The sequence below is a fragment of the Diplotaxodon limnothrissa genome, linkage group LG12 (assembly GCF_057381915.1).
Source record: "Diplotaxodon limnothrissa isolate DT_005_m linkage group LG12, D_limnothrissa_male_GT1.1, whole genome shotgun sequence".
Classification (NCBI taxonomy): domain Eukaryota; kingdom Metazoa; phylum Chordata; class Actinopteri; order Cichliformes; family Cichlidae; genus Diplotaxodon; species Diplotaxodon limnothrissa.
In genome coordinates this window covers 28,404,493-28,420,995 of record NC_140607.1, presented here as the reverse complement: position 1 = coordinate 28,420,995, position 16,503 = coordinate 28,404,493, and the positions used below count along the sequence as shown (strand labels likewise).

Sequence of the window (16,503 nt, the reverse complement as noted above, 5' to 3'; positions counted from 1 at the left end):
TAGCCTAATTGTTTACTCAGTCTCTAATTTTGATTCACAACTGACAGTAACCCGATTCCATTCAGGTTTGGGGAGCGGGGGCGGGGTTTTGCTTTGTTTTTTTTTTTTTTCTCTTTTTCTTGTCTTCTCTCTCCTTCTCTCCCGTGGAGTGAAACTTCTTTTGGCTGCACTGGGCTTGTGACACCACCCGGTGGGTGGCATTTTCATTTTTGTTTGTTTCTTGTTTGTCTGTTTTTAGTCCGTGATACCTTGACGTTTATCTTAATTCTGTTATTGTATGCAATTTGTTGTGTGGGTGAAGGTTCCTTTGCCATCTTTTTGTGATGGTTTTGTTCATGTCAGCACGGCCGGTTCAGGCCATGGGTTAAGTCTTTCACATGTCTTTTATTATGATGGCTCTTTCTGTTTGCCTTGGGTTGACGATTCTTGTCCAATGACAGATTACTTTTGCAATGAGTAACACTAAAATTATTACTCTTAATGTCAAGGGAATTAACCACGTCATTAAGAGGCGCAAGATAATTTCCTTACTCAAAAAAGATAGAGTGCAGATTGCATTACTGCAAGAGACTCACCTCACAGATTCCGAACACCTAAAACTCAAACGTGATTGGGTGGGACAAATTTATTATTCCTCCTTTAACTCTAAAAGTAGAGGCGTCGCAATATTGGTCCATAAAAATCTACCATTCACGCTACATACTATTGTAAGGGATACGGACGGACGATTTATTTTGATTACTGGGCTTCTATATGGGGAATTAATTCTATTGGGAAGTGTTTATGCACCAAATACTTTTGATAGATCGTTCTATTCAAATTTTCTGGCAAAAACCTCCCCTGTGTGTCCGAACCACGTAATAATTGGTGGGGATTTTAACTGTGGCTTGAATCCTGAAACTGATTATAATCCACCAAAATCTCAACCATCTTCAAAAATGGCAAAGGCTACAACGGACCTCTGTTCAGATCTTGGTCTCTTTGATGCTTGGAGAGTTTGTAATCCACATGTGAAGGACTTCACATTTTTCTCACGCCCCCATTTTTCCTTTTCCAGAATTGACTACATGTTTGTTTCTGGATCTGTCCTTGACAGAACTCGGGGCTGTTTGATCCGCACATGTGCGCTTTCGGACCACTCATCAGTTTCAATGGAGCTATCACCACCTTATTATGACCCTTCGTCTAGACATTGGCGGCTAAACCCAGCTCTCCTTAGTGACCCTAAATTTGTAAAGTATTTAGAAGATCAGTGGGAACTCTATCTTTCTACAAATGACTTACCGGGGGTTAGTGCTTCTACTCTATGGGAGGCGGGTAAGGCATTTCTCAGGGGCTCCGTTATCTCTTTTACCTCGGCAAAAAAGAAGAGCAACTTAGCCAAACAATTAGTGCTTGAACGCGATATCACTGACTTGGAGAGGGAGTTTAAGAAATCCTCGTCTATTTCTGTGCTTCGGAAGTTGGATGCAGCTAGATCGGCCCTGGACCAACTGTTAACTCAGAAAGCGGAAACTGCAATATTCTATGCGAAGCATAGATTATTTGAATCAGGCAACAAACCTGGACGCTTGCTCGCCCGACTTGCCCAAGGGAAACGGGGCTCTTATGCAATACCCTCTCTAAAAGATAAGGCAGGTGTCTTACAGTTTGAGGCTAAACTTATCAGCAAAATAATGAAAGAGTTCTATCAAGACTTATATTCCCCTGAGTGTCAAAATACTGTAGACGCCAGGAAACTGTTTCTTGACACTGTTAACCTCCCTATACTGTCAGAGGAAAGTCGATTGGATCTTTGCAGCCCTATCAGGGTGCAGGAGGTCTTGGATGCAATTAAATCCTTACAGAGCGGGAAGGCTCCGGGCCCTGATGGGTTTGGGCCAGAGTTTTATAAAAAAATGGCCAAACATGTGGCGGGTCCTTTGTTGGGAATGTATACAGAATCTCTTGAGAGGGGCGTGCTTCCACCCACCCTAAACCTTGCCCATATATCCCTGATCTTAAAGAAGGATAAACCCGCGGATCTGTGTACATCCTACAGACCTATAAGTCTACTTAGTGTGGATTGTAAGATTCTGTCCAAAATTTTATCCAGACGTTTAGAGGAGGTTCTGCCGGTTCTGATAAAGCCTGACCAGACGGGATTCGTCAAGAATAGATACTCCCGCTCCAATGTCCACCGACTCATAAATGTTGCGCAGTTCTCTCAGAACACCAATTATAGGGCTCTTGCGATCTCTTTGGATGCTGAGAAAGCATTTGATCGGGTGGAGTGGGAATATCTATTTGATGTTTTGGACAGGTTTGGTTTGGGATCTGAATTTGTCAAGTGGGTCAAACTGCTGTATGGGGCCCCAGCTGCAAGGGTCTTGGTTAATAGCTCGGTCTCGGATGTCTTCCCACTGGGTAGGGGAACGCGGCAAGGATGCCCCCTCTCTCCCCTGTTGTTTGCACTTGCTTTGGAGCCACTGGCAGAGGCTATAAGAACTGATCCTGAGATCTGTGGGGTGACCTTGTCGAATACTGAATACAGGATTTCCCTTTATGCAGATGACGTGTTGCTCTTTCTCACTAAGCCAGAAACTTCTATTCCTGCACTGACACATATCATCAACCAATTTGGCCTCTTCTCAGGGTATAAGATAAATTATGATAAATCTGAAGCTTTGCCACTGGGTGACGGGGGGAGGTGGGACGCTCCTCCTAATTTCCCTTTCAGGTGGTCGACCACGGGTTTCACATATTTAGGTATCAGGGTGTCCGCAGACACAGCGGAGTTGTACAAGTTGAACTTCAAGCCGATTGTGGCCTCAATCAAGAATGACCTCAATAGGTGGTTTGACCTCCCCCTGTCTTGGACGGGTAGAATAAGTTTAATCAAGATGAATGTGCTACCCAGAATATTATACCCCATTCAAATGTTGCCTCTCAGGATCAACAGAAAAACATTCATAGAGATTGAGGGATGTCTTTCTAAATTCATATGGCGTGGGAAGAAATCTAGACTAAAGATACAGATTTTACAACTGCCCACGGATGAGGGGGGTCAGGCACTGCCTAACTTTTTATATTACTACTGGGCTTGCCATGCACAAATAATCTCAGGGTGGTTACATTCCTTCCTTCACCGGGGCGAACCATCGGTAGATGCCTGGTGCTGTGACCCTCTCTCACCTCTTAGTCTCTTATCCACTGACCTGGCGGACCTCCCTCTTGGTGTCAGAACTAATTCCGTCTTGATGCCCACTTTAAAGGTTTGGCGTGATATTACTGCCCACGTCGGAAGAAGAGGTTTCTCTAGTGCACTGCAGCCTCTAACTAGGAATAAAGCTTTCCCCCCGGGTATTGGCATTAATATATTTGATGATTGGTATTCCAAAGGTATAAGATTTATTTGTGATCTGTTCGAAAGGGGTAGTTTTATGGCCTTTAATCAAGTTCAAGTTAAGTATAATTTACCACAGAAACACTTCTTTGGATTCCTGCAAGTAAGGCATTATGTGAACTCCCTTAAATTTCCAGCCAATCAACCAGTTTTGAACCCTGTTGAAAGCTTTCTTCTCAAAGTTAACGAGGAAATGACTACAAAAAAGAAATTTATTTCTCTTTGTTATGGGAAATTGTTGTCTTTGAACTTTATAACCACTGATAAGGCCAGGGTTCGGTGGGAAACCGACCTCGAAGCTCAGGTTGGTGCGGAAGCATGGTCCAAAACTTTCAGATCTGCCATGAAATTGTTTCCCTGTAACAGACTAAAGGAAAGCCAGTACAGAATCTTACATAGACTACAGCGTACGCCGGAGTTCCTAAATAAAATTCACCCTCAGATTTCTGCTCTTTGTGTGAAGTGCAATACGGCTGTAGGGACCTATTACCACTGCATATGGCAATGTCCTTTAATTACTAGATTTTGGAAGAATATTGCTATAGAGCTTTGCTCTATTTTCCACCGAACGATCCCACTGAACCCTATGCTGTTCGTTCTGGGTCTATCTATAGAAGGGCTCTCTCTGTCTTCTGTACAGATGCTTTTGTTAAGTAAACTTTTACATTTGGCGAGGCGATGTGTACTGTTTCAATGGATTCAGAGACGGCCTCCTACTGTTACACAGTGGTACAGAGAACTGCTCAGGGTGCTGCCGATGGAGCGCCTCAGTGCCATCATAAAGGGCAATTGTAATGCATTCTGTAGCATATGGCAGCCTCTGCTTGATCACCTACCTCATGACCTTACTGTGCTATTACATAAAGGGGACTCGCAGTTTGTTTTTAAACACACTGATTAATGTCTGTGTTTTCCCCCCCTTTTTTTTTTTTATTTTTTATTTATTGTTTCCCTTGACTTCGAATGTGAAACGCTTTACATATTTTGTCCCAGGCGTGTGTACTGGTAACTCATATACCTGCATTTGCTTTGTTTTTTTTTTTTTTTTGTTTTTTTTTGTGTGCTTGGCTGTGCTGACTTGTTGCTGTTCGTGTTGTTCTGACAAAATCAATAAATCATCGTTTCAAAAAAAACAAGTTCACTCTGAGCACATGTAACTAATGTTAAAGGGTCTGGAGAAGCTGTGAAGAACGTTATGCTCCCTGTAACATTGTTCTTCACAACCAGTTTGGTTGTGGGTCAGTGATGGTCTGGAGAGGCATATCCTTGGATGGACACACAGACTTCTACAAGCTAGGCAATGATGCCCTGACTGCCATTAGGTGTTGAGATGAAATCTTTGGCCCTATTCTCTGCCTTGTGTGATGAGTCTATATAAGTAGTTCCTGTAGAATGAAGTCATTGATACTGTTGACTGGCCTCCATGGTTGCCTGATCTAAATCCAGCAGAACACCTCTGGGACATTATGTTTTAATCCATCTGATGCCACCAGGTTGCACCTCAGCATGTAAAGAAGCTCAGTGATGCCCTGGTCCAGATCTGGCAGGAGATTCCCAAGACACCCTCTGTCGTATCATTAGGAGCATGCATCATTGTCAAGGATGCATACAAACATGTAAGTTCATACAAACTGCTGAACTGCCACATCACTTTGATTTTTTAGGGCATCTTTGTAGGCTGATAATTTTCATTTGCATCAAACGATGTAGCATCCGTTCATTCCTAACACATTACCCAATCCATATCAGTATATATATCCAGAATGATTCTTTTTCACATTGAGATCTGATGTGTTTTTAAAGTGTTCCTTTAATTTTTTTGAGAAGTTTATATGATGTTCCTGACATATTGCCTGTGCTCTCTGCCTGTTTGTTTTCCTTGTTTGCTCTGCCTTCTGCGCCTTTGTTTTTGTTTGTTTTTTAAAACCTTTAGATTCAGTTGAATTTCTGTTCTGGATTTTCATGTACTTCATACTCCAGCTGAATAATTTCTCTTTCTCTTTTTTGTTTTATCAAGGTTTGTGTCAGGGACTTTTTATGCACCATCTGACAAGCTGGGATATACACCAGCCCCCATGACCCTGAACTGGATAAGCAGAAGAAAATGGCTGGATAGGCCATTATTGTTTGTGAACAAGGTTACATGATTCAGTCCTCTCCTGTTCCTCTCTCTCTCTTCTTACAGAAAAGCTGGATAATGCCACAGAGTAACCATTATGGTGGTTGGCAATTGGACCATTAAGCAAGTGCAACATTAATTCCTTCAAATTCTGCTCCCTCTTTCAACTGAATGCCATTTAAATTGTATTTAATCAGCTACTGTTGTTGTAAAATATACATCTGTCGTGCAAGTTTGGAAACACCAGCTTAGTGTACAGTCATTTCAGCTTAATCTCTAGAAACAGTTGCATGAAAACAGTCCCTGTAGACAGCAAAGTTTTAAAAGGTATCCACTGGCTAACCTGGGAACCACAAAGCACTGGTTGAGAAGTTCCCAGACTGGTTCTACTGGAACCAGGGGGAAAAGGGAGAAAATAAAAAAGATTATGATGTTTCTTCTGTTTTCATCCTAACTACTACAACACAAACATTTATTGTCTCCCAAGTTATATTTATATTCCTTTGTAGAACTCTGAGGAGATCTAATTGATCCACAGGGCTGCAACTCAAAGCCTTAACCTGATTTTAGACAGAATGAAACTGAGCGTATGCACACATACACCAACACATCCACAATGGGAAAACAACAGTCATTTCATTAGCCCCTCATTTTAATATTTATTGTATCTCCTCTCCCTGGATGTCTGCGCAAATCTGTTCTCAATCGCTCCATCTCGTCACCTCTTCATTCCTTCCAATTTATTTCACAGTCAATCACTCCTCCTCCATCTCTCTCCCACCTGCAGGGGCACCTCCCCCTCCTCCCCCTCACACACATAATGTCACCTGTCACCATGCTCCTCTCCAGGTGAAGCAGAGATACCAGCTGGGATCTAAACAGAAGGGAAGGCAGACTCAGCCTCTGCATGCCCATGTGTGCTTGCATATGCGGGGAGATAAGGCGAGCAGGCAGAAGGAGGAGCGTGGTGACAAGGACTGACAGCACAAAGGGAGAAGTACAGTGAATACTTGCTAAACCCTCGCACATAACCCATCCAGGCTTCCAGCAGAGTGAGATGCTCTTAAATCTCTGCCTTGCATTTGTGAAGCAGCATGAGAACAACGCAGCTTCACGGGGAGTTGGTTCATTTTGTTGGCACAGTGTGTTAAGATAAGATAAGATAAGATAGAACTTTATTAATCCCTCGGGTGGGTTCCTCTGGGAAGTTCGACTTCCAAAAAAAAGCACAGCAACAACCGAAGTTACAGTTACAGAACTGTTATATATATATACACACACACACACACACACACACACATATATAAATACAGAGACAAATATAAATAAAATATACAAAGGGGATAAATAGAATAAGTAGGAATAAAAAATAAAAATACAAGTGAATTGCACATTTCAAGTATTGAGTCTATTGCACTGTTGACTATTTACAAAAAGTATTGCACAAGGTATTGTACAGTGAGGTGCAGAGGCACTACAGCTTAGTTGTTCCCCCCTCCTTTGTCCTCCTGTTTCCCCTCCCTCTCCCCTCCAGAGAGGAGTTAAACAGTCTGATGGCGTGTGGGACAAAGGAGTTTTTAAGTCTGTTAGTTCTTGTCTTGGGGAGAAGCAACCTGTCACTGAACAGACTCTTCTGATTGTTTATGGCCGTGTGCAGAGGATGCCCAGCATTGTCCATAATGTCCATCAGTTTCTTTAGTGTCCTTTTCTCTGCCACTGTCACCAGAGTGTCCAGCTTCATGCCGACCACAGAGCTAGCCCTCCTGATCAGTTTCTCCAGCCTGGATGAGTCCCTCTTTGCTGTGCTGCTCCCCCAGCACACCACAGCATAGAAAAGTACTCCAGCAACCACTGACTGGTAAAACATCCTCAGGAGCTTCCTGCAGATGTTAAAAGACCTCAGCCTCCTGAGGAAGTACAGTCGGCTTTGGGCTTTTTTATACAGGTGCTCTGTGTTGCATGACCAGTCCAGTTTATTGTCCACCCACAGCCCGAGGTACTGACACCATGTTGACAAATAACATGGCACAGACTGGCTCTAAAATAGGAAACACCTGGAGTTATGACATCACTGGCAGCAGAAAAATGAAAAGATTGTGCTTGTCCTTTTAAAAGAAATGAAATAAAGGAAAATTCTTCTTATTTAAAACATCTAAATGACAAGAAGTCAGCTGGAGAAAACTCTTGGATAACACCCTCTGTGTTCAGCACGGCGAAACTAAAACTGCCATGAGGATCAGGAACCAGCAGATCCTTACAAACAATAGAATGTGGAGTTTAAAAGAGACGAGGGATTGGTCTAATGAAAAGAAAAAATGAAGCTGCCTTATGAGCAAAGTAGGAGCTAAACATCTGATCCATACCAAATATGTCTCTTGAGAGTCCTCCATCTTTATGGAGAGGAACTTCTGAGTGTTTTTTGTCTGACTGGAAGCAGCTGGGGGAAAAACACCCCACATGTCATCACCTTGTTAGGTTTTCCTTTGTTTTTAATGGCAAGTGTGTTATATGGTCTTGTTTGATTTTCACCAACTTAATATAGCTCCTTGGCTGCTAAATGCTTCATCAAGTCCACCAGCTGGTTTGATACTAAGCAGGAAGTGTACCGATGGTTGATTTTATCAGGGATTTTTTTTCTTTTTTTGTAAAAAGTATCTTGCAGTAGCTAGAAACCATGTTACTGCTGAGATTTGACCAAAATTGCAAAACTGCATCTGTAACACAAAAATAGCAGGAGGAGCTCCACAGAGATGAAGGAGCATCATGCAGAGCCTGGTAGTGATTCCTTATGGTTTTGTTGCTAAGAGCCCATAGTACATATGTCATTTAATCATGTTAATGTACATTCATGCAGCTTTACATTCTTAAATGCCTACAAACTGCACACTCCTTGTCTTTATTTCCTCTCTCTGTTTCACCAGCAAAAGAAAAAAACGGGGCATTGTTCCATGTCACTAACGTTTTTAAATTTAACTGGCAAAGATGTCAAATTTCAGTTTTTAGTCACGTGGCTGCCGCAGTGCCACAGTGCCGAAATTATGCTCATAACAACGCAGTCAAACAACACATCAGGACACCATTCATAATAACAAAGACAGATGGACGCATCGGGACACCATGCTGAAAACACAGCCAAACGGGAGGAAGCACAGCGAGACGACCAAAGTAAAGCCGCAATGATACAGATGCCTTTTGTCAGCTCAGAACTCCACGTGGACAATCAGCCAAAATAGTAGCCCCAGGAGGTCAGCGTGACTTCAAAAAAAGAGTGTGACGTGGACACTCTGATGGACAGACCTCAATTCTTTTTCTCCAGCAAACAGGAGTAGCCTTACTTATCTCATACTGGGATTCTGAGCAGTCTGAAATATGCTTTTTTTTATTTAGCTCCTCCCCCTTTAAGCCAACCCTCAGCTTAAACCAAGTCTCTTCTGAGTGGCTGAGCCTACCAAACAGAGCGGGAGGTTTGACAGGCTGCTATGCCCATAGGGACAGTGTATGCCTGAAATTATCATATTGATAACCTCTCTCTGACATTAATATCCAAAATTAAAAGTGATGTTCTTGCAAGTTGAGCTCATTAATTACTTTTATCATTTTTAATATGAGCTTCCACCATTAATTCTTTTAAAAATGTCTTCATTTTTGATTGGGTCTAAACCTAATGAAGGCACAGTTATAATGGTGGAAATGCACTGCACAGTTACGTAACAGTCAAATATTGATACAGCCAATGTATTGATTTTGTAAAGCACAGACAGCAATTGTTGTGCTGCCAGTAGTGACAAGAGATCAGAAAGCCCTCATACGTGTCATTACAGAGGATGATAATGATTGGTGCATTTATATTAGTTCATCTTCTTCTTGACTGGTTTGTTTCCTTCTAGCTTCTGTCTCTTTGTTTGATGAGATCCTGTCAACTGTGTATGCAATACCTCTCCTTCTCTTTGTAAAGTCATTTGCCAGATAAATTAAATCACACACCCAACTGCATATACAGCATCTGAATCAAATAAATAGGTGATAAAGTGATAAAGCTTTGACAATGAGCCCAATTCTGTTCTCAGATTTCTGAAGAAGGCAGCAAGCAGAGCTGTAACCTTTACTGTAAGCAGACAGAAAATATCTGCATTACTGTTGTTGCGATGTGGCACAGTGCGGCTCTATATGTGAAGTCAGCAGCATGATGACGAAATTATGAAATATGAAAGCAGGCTGACGGTCGACAGCTGATACTATTTGTGTCCTAAACGCTGTCAAAGCGAATCATTGTGTCTGTGGGAGGATAGCACATCCATATGGACTGCATGCTGTGTGTGTTTGTGTGCGCACGTGTGCGTGTGTGTGTCAGAGAAGAGCAAGAGTGAGACTTATATTGATGTGTGAGCCTGCATGTGGTGAAAGAATTAATACTCTGGGGAGGCTCAGAGCTACAGAAGAGACATGTTTCAATTATCAGCCCCTCCTCCTTCACACACACACACACACACACACACACACACACACACACACACACACACCAGTCAGTCTGAAACATATCACATTGCTTCGTTCTTCTCCGGACAGGTCAATAAAAATACTGGCAGATAATAACAACACATACTGATCAGTGACTGATATTCTTCAGCAGCATCTTTGCACCTCACTGCATTTTTACCCTTTTAGGTCAATAATACTCCGTTTTTCTTGGTAATATGAAGTTGGCTCTGTGTGTGTGTGTGTGTAGCTTCCTGGTAATATAAGCTATGGTAATCATAAGACAAATGGAAGACTTTGGAAAAACAAAACAAAACAACTTGACCTTGGTGAGCTAAAAGTTTTCTGTTGTTTTTCAGAAGCTCTCTTTTGTGTTTGCTGATGAAGTTTGATCAGAACTGTGCGGTGCCCATCCCTGTTCCCACTTCAACGGATACAGTTACCAGACCTGGTAAATTATTTAATGAGTCTACAACTTCCAATCACCCCACCTATTGAGCAGGTGGGTCCCGAAGACACAGTATCAGGTGCAGCATGAGGGTGAGGGTGGGTGTGTTGCCGTCAGCCTGTCTACCACAGATTCACTCATCTTGCAGGCTTATGTGTGTGTAATAGCTATGATGGGTACACTCCCCTAAAGCAAAATTCCACTATAAAATACTTGTTTTGTGATCTTTACTTGCAGTACAGTAGTAGAAAGATTTAAATAAAAACTCTTATAACAGGGAGAAGTATGACTGCGGGCTGTTTTCCATCCCAGACCTATGGAAGTTTCTGCAATTCAAACAAACAAACCAACAAACAATTTTTGCCATTCATAACTCCAAATTTTGCATTATTATCTTGAAATTTTGGCTAACTTGAAATTAGGGTTAGATTTAGGGTTAGTCTAAGACTGACTAACAGAAAAAAAGTATTTTCAGTGGCAGGAAACAAGCCTCATACATACAATACAATATGGCATACATCTCTATCTATTTCTATCTGTGATGGGTCTCTAGCCACACACACCAAAGGTGGAGAAGAAAAAATCCTATTTTTTAATTTAAATCATCACATCTGAGTGTTTATTCACTAAACATCAGATTCCAGCAGTGTTACAGCTACTTAAAAGAGCTTTTCACTATTGCCATCAACTGCAGCTAACAGAGGCTAATAGTAGCTAACAGTGACAAAAACAGCAGCGCTACCAACAGGTCAGCATATCCTGAACAGCTCACCTCAGTACGACTCTCATTGTTCAGAAGTGAATGTGTCTGACCCGTATTGGACTCCTTCCACAAAGTTTGACATCTTCGTCCACAGTAACTAAAGGTGGACAATTTTAACCTGGCATTGACAGCTGAGGTAAACAGCAGACTTACAACCTTCTACAGATAGGGAAAGAACTCTGGGCCGGCTCCAGATCCAGTCCTAACGGTATTAGAAACATGTTGGTTGGCAACATCTCTTTTGCTGACTAAAACATGTTTATCCTATAACAGCCACAGTGGCTAGGATTCTGCACTTGAATTGGGAGTGAAAAATAAACGTAATTGAAAATTGAACTCAGTTCACAGCTTAAAGTTTTTACACATTGTTACTTTAAGAGCTAAAAAGGTAATTAGGGGATATTAGTGATTAAGGAGGATGTTGGGGAAGCTAACAGGGTCAACAAAACATAGGTTTGGCAGGAATGTGCAGACATGAGGTTTGAGTCCACCCCTCAATACTCATTTCACGTACTATTTATAGTTGGCTACAAATATTCTTTTATACACATTTTGAATATTTTGTTTTCAAAAAGCAGTCACCTCTTGTTGCATCACATCTTTATAAAAACATCAAGAGTTTGGAAATTGAGGAGACGAAAATTTGAAGTTTGACAAGTCAAAAGTTTTCCCACTTTTGTTTGATGTGAGATTTTAGCTGTTTAGTAGTTCAGGGCCTCCTCTGTCACATTTTTTTTGTTTGTTTGCTTGTTTCATAATACACCAGAAGGATTGCTGCTACAGCTCACCTGGTTGAACTGGTGTCTGATGTGCCAAAGGCTGAAGTCCTCATTGCTTGGGCCTGGTTTGAGTCTGCCCCAGATCATTTCCTGCGTGTCATTCTCCCCCTCGCTCTCCACTTTCCTGTTAACTGTCTGCCCTGTCCTGTCAAATGAAGGCTAAAATTCCAAAAGTAAAAATTAAAAAGAATAAACACCAAATGTTTTCACTGGATGACAGGTCTGAATTGTAGGTTAGTTTGAAATACGCAAAGACTTCCCAAAGAAGAAAAAGTCTGAATGGCAGCATATTTTGCTCTTAAATGTGCATTACACAGCTTTAATGGCGCCTTCAAAGATCCTCAATTGCCAGTGTGATGTGCACTAATACACAGACTCTGGCTTTTAAACTGTACGCTGATGATAATCCAGATGGTTGCTCTCCTCTTTAGACTGCAGGGCTCAGTGTCTATGATTTTCAAAAACAGTCAATTCTGGAAAAATTTGCCGTTGGTCACACAGCTTTCAGGACAGTTCTCCACTTTTTTCAGTCCATCTTACATGAACTCAGGGCCAAAAATGAGGGCCTATCTGGGTTTGTTTTTCCTTTTTGCACGGTTGAATTTTAATTTGCATCAGTAGATGAAACAACGAGCTGCACTGACAGTGCTTTTTAGAGGAGTTTCTGAGCCTGTGCAGTAATTTCCGCCACAGAATCATGTCAGTTTTAAATGCAGCACTATCTTAGATCCTTAAGATCACAGCCATGCTATTTTGGTTTTCAGCCTTGTCGCTGTACCACCGATAACAATATCCTAAAATTCTCTTAATAATGAAAACGTGATTCCTAAATGATTAAACCACTTGCCCGTGCATCCTGTCCCACAGAGGTGAAAGACTCAGCCTCTCTAGGATATTCTCATAGAGCCGGTCGTTTTACTAATTAACTGCATCAACTACAAAGTGTTCCACCAGGTGATTTTTTTTTTACAGCTTTCACAGTTTTGGGGACATTTAGTGGTGGAATCAAATTCAAACTGAACATGTATTTTTTTCAAACAGCCAGTGTTTCTTAGTTTCAGTCATTTCTTTATACCATTTTTAGTTAAATATAAGTTTTAAACTATGTCACTGTGTTCAGTTTTTTACTGACATTTTAAAAACTGAGATAATTTCCTAAAACAGCAGACCTTGGAAGTTTTAAGTAAACATTACTCAGGTATCAAACAAGCATTAAACCAGATGAAACAACAACAGGAGAGAATAAAAGCACTGAGTAAATTCACATTTATCATTATCCAAATGAATATTTTTCAAACTGAGGCAGAGTGTGGCATAAAATATAAAAATGTCAGGCTCACTCTTTCAACAGGCACTCTGATATTGCTGAAAATGACTCAGAATGAGAAAACAACTACCAACAATATTGATCACACAGTCATTCTACAGCAAATAATAAACTGAAGTGAGTCACCCACTGAAACAGCAGGTGCCCAGCTCCCTCACAGCGTGATTTAATTCAAACACCTTGTTGTAGAGACCCACCTTTTAGCACATCCCAGCACACCCACTCACTGCACCAGATGCACCTTGTTTAGTTCTCTCACCTTTGATTGGGTGTGGTGCTTGTCCTTGATTGCACTCACCTGTCACACATTATATGTCACACAGTATATAAGGACTGCATTCACTTTTGGCTCACTCTTTCCTCACTTCCACACGGGGCGGCAGCTGAGGTGAGGTTCTGTTTGGGTTTTTATTTTATGTATTGTTTAAGGTAATGAGTAACTTAAATCTGTTTTCTTTCAGCATTGGCAGTCCATGTGTGTCTTTGTTTCCTTCCTTCTTTGCCTTATTTATTTGAGAATAAAAGGAGAACCCTGAGAATAATTCTGAATTAGATGGCTGCTTTTTCTTATTCTAACCGGATGAGCCCATGATGCTGATTGCTTCAGCCCTGAACCTTCCTTCCTTCAGAACATGGTCCTCCGAGCCGGAGTGGTATTAGCGTCATGGATTCAAAGCAGCCATTGACTGAAGGTTTGAGAAGATCCAGTCGTGATAGTCGACCTCCTGCCTACCTGCAGCAGTATGATGTTCAGTATCCTGGAGCTAGAAGAGCTACATGTGAGACAGAGCCAAACCGAATGCCAGCATAGTGACAAAGACACACATGGGCCGCAGGATCCTATCGGAGAGTCAGAAAGACAACCAGAAACATCCCCTGCTCCTTTACCCACCAACCAAGATGAGGTCATGAGGGAACTCCTGACAACAATGAGGGAGATTAGGCAATTTATGATTCAATCATCTCCTTCCCATTCTCGTAGCTCCAGATCTTCCATTCGCACAGTCTCATCTGATGGAATCAAATCTGTATGCAGTTTACGAGCCAGTCCTCAAACACATCAACAACATGAGCAGCTCCCAGTGATTGATACAGTAACCTGTCAATCACCCTTCCAGCCCCCGCAGATTAGCCGTCAGTCTGGCTTAGTTACAGCTGCCAGCCATCCTTTACCTAATTCAACAATACTAGATGCTGCAATCCCTTCAACTGGTTTGCCTAGACCAGTCCTTGCTACAGAAGATGAGACTCCCTTTGATTTCCTGGCCTTATCACGGCAGGATCCCCACCAGATCTCATGTGTTCAACCTGCTGTTCCTTTAGCTGAAGACCCTGTTCAACCTCTCATTCGCATATCTGACCACAAATATTGCCCTCCTTTAGAGCAGCAACCAGCTACATACAATGCCTCATATGAACAGAAACCTTTGATACCTGGTACTGCTAGCTCGGGTCACTCCTCTAGCACGAGAACACATGTATATAAGCTTGAAGGTCCTTCGTTTCCAGACCTTAGTAGAGAAGACGAAATGCAATACAGGATGTTACGGATGGCCCTTACAAACCTTCTTGATCCTCATGAGACAGAGCACTTCAAATATCATGTCCTTCTTGATCACCTCAAAGTAGACCAAGCTAAACGATTAGCTCTTGCCTTTTCCTACGCTCCTGACCCATACACTCAAGCCATCAAAGCCCTTGATGAGCGTTATGGGCAACCAAGACAGCTGGCATTGAAAGAGCTAAAGAATATACTAGAACTGCCTCCTATCAGAGCAGGTGATGGTCAGAGTCTTGATAATTTTGCTCTTCGTGTACAGGCTTTAGTTGGGTTGCTTAGCACTATGGGAGAACAAGGACGTGCAGAACTAGACTGTGGCTCCCATGTCGATCGCTTGTTAGTGAAGTTGCCTGCAGAGCATTTCAGTCGCTTCAAACGGCATGTTTACAGGGAACAGGGAGAAATGACGTATACCTTGCCTTTGTTCTCATCCTGGTTGCAAATGGAATGCAGGTGTCAACCAAAGAAGGCCAGTCCTGTTCCATCCTTCAACCAGACACGACCTGCCCGTAAGTACGCTTCTCCACTTACAACAATATTACATGAAACAAATACATCTGATGATTCTGTACATGCAACACAGCCGATCATGACAACTAAGGCTACATGTGCATATTGCTGCTCACCAGAACATCACATTAGTAAGTGTCCTGGGTTTATTCAGAAGACAAAGGATGAGAAAATAAACTGGATAAAAGCAAACAAACGGTGTTGGCGTTGTGCTACACAGCAAATCCAGCATGTCCAAATTAACACTGTCGGATTTGATTTCAACACTATTAAAGTGTCTATATGGGTCCACACCAGAGTGTTAATTTAACTCTTTTTGGAGAGTTGGTACGTTAACTCTCATTTAGTGTTAAACACCAAATCTGTCTGGAGTTGATAATTTAACACTTGGTGTTAAGAGTTTATATATTAACTCTCAAAGAGTATTTTAGTTTAACTACATAAGAGTTATCTTCTAATTCATTCTAAAAAGCGGGAATTTTACTGTTCTGAACTTCTAGAAATTTCTTTTGGAAATAAACATTTACTAAAAAGATGCAATGGTTTTTGAAAAACATTTATTCTGAACTGTGCACCAAGATTTCAAAACATTTTCTGAAAGATGTAACAGTGTACATGTTCTCACTTTCATTAGAATTGTGTTTATCAAAAGGTCTGACATGGCAAATGCAAATAACAGCATTCTCATCACTTATTTCTTCAATACAATATGCATGTCCTTCATTCATCACTTTGTGGAACTGCAACGCACTTCTGCTCTCCCCCATATTCCATCTTCACAAGCATATCCTGTGTGGAGATTGAATAAAAATTAGTTGACACTAATTAATGGCACAAATAATCCAGTAAACAATTGCAGCACAGTAAAAAAAAAAAAAGGAATCCTCTTTGAGCCATTACTTGTGTAAAGTATTTTCCCAAAAGACAAAGACACAGGCAACAGGTAATACTGAACTAAATGTAAAACCTCAACCTTTTTCATTTTTACCTAAACCGTGTGCACAAAACTCTGGAGGGATCTATGCTAACGTAGAATCCAGTCAGGACGTCAGCTACTGCTGTTTGCTCGCTTTTTTTTTTATTTTTTTTATGGGCGATCGTTTTCAGGCTTCAAGTAGCACCATTATACCAACAT

The 16,503-nt window shown here is 41.5% G+C and overlaps 1 protein-coding gene across 2 annotated transcripts in view; it reads right to left on the bottom strand.

Annotated features, from left to right (window-relative positions):
- Positions 1-16,503, bottom strand: part of LOC146621492 (calsenilin-like) — a 70,632-nt gene that overhangs the window by 47,366 nt on the left and 6,763 nt on the right. The window contains exon 1 of one of the 2 annotated variants that reach the window (XM_085368499.1): positions 11,980-12,166. The exons of the other annotated variant lie outside the window; for it this stretch is intronic. Within the exon in view, the coding sequence (XP_085224625.1) occupies positions 11,980-12,057 (78 nt within the window). The 5' untranslated portion in view covers positions 12,058-12,166. Of the gene's footprint in view, positions 1-11,979; positions 12,167-16,503 lie in introns of those variants that run through there. 2 annotated transcript variants of the gene reach the window in all.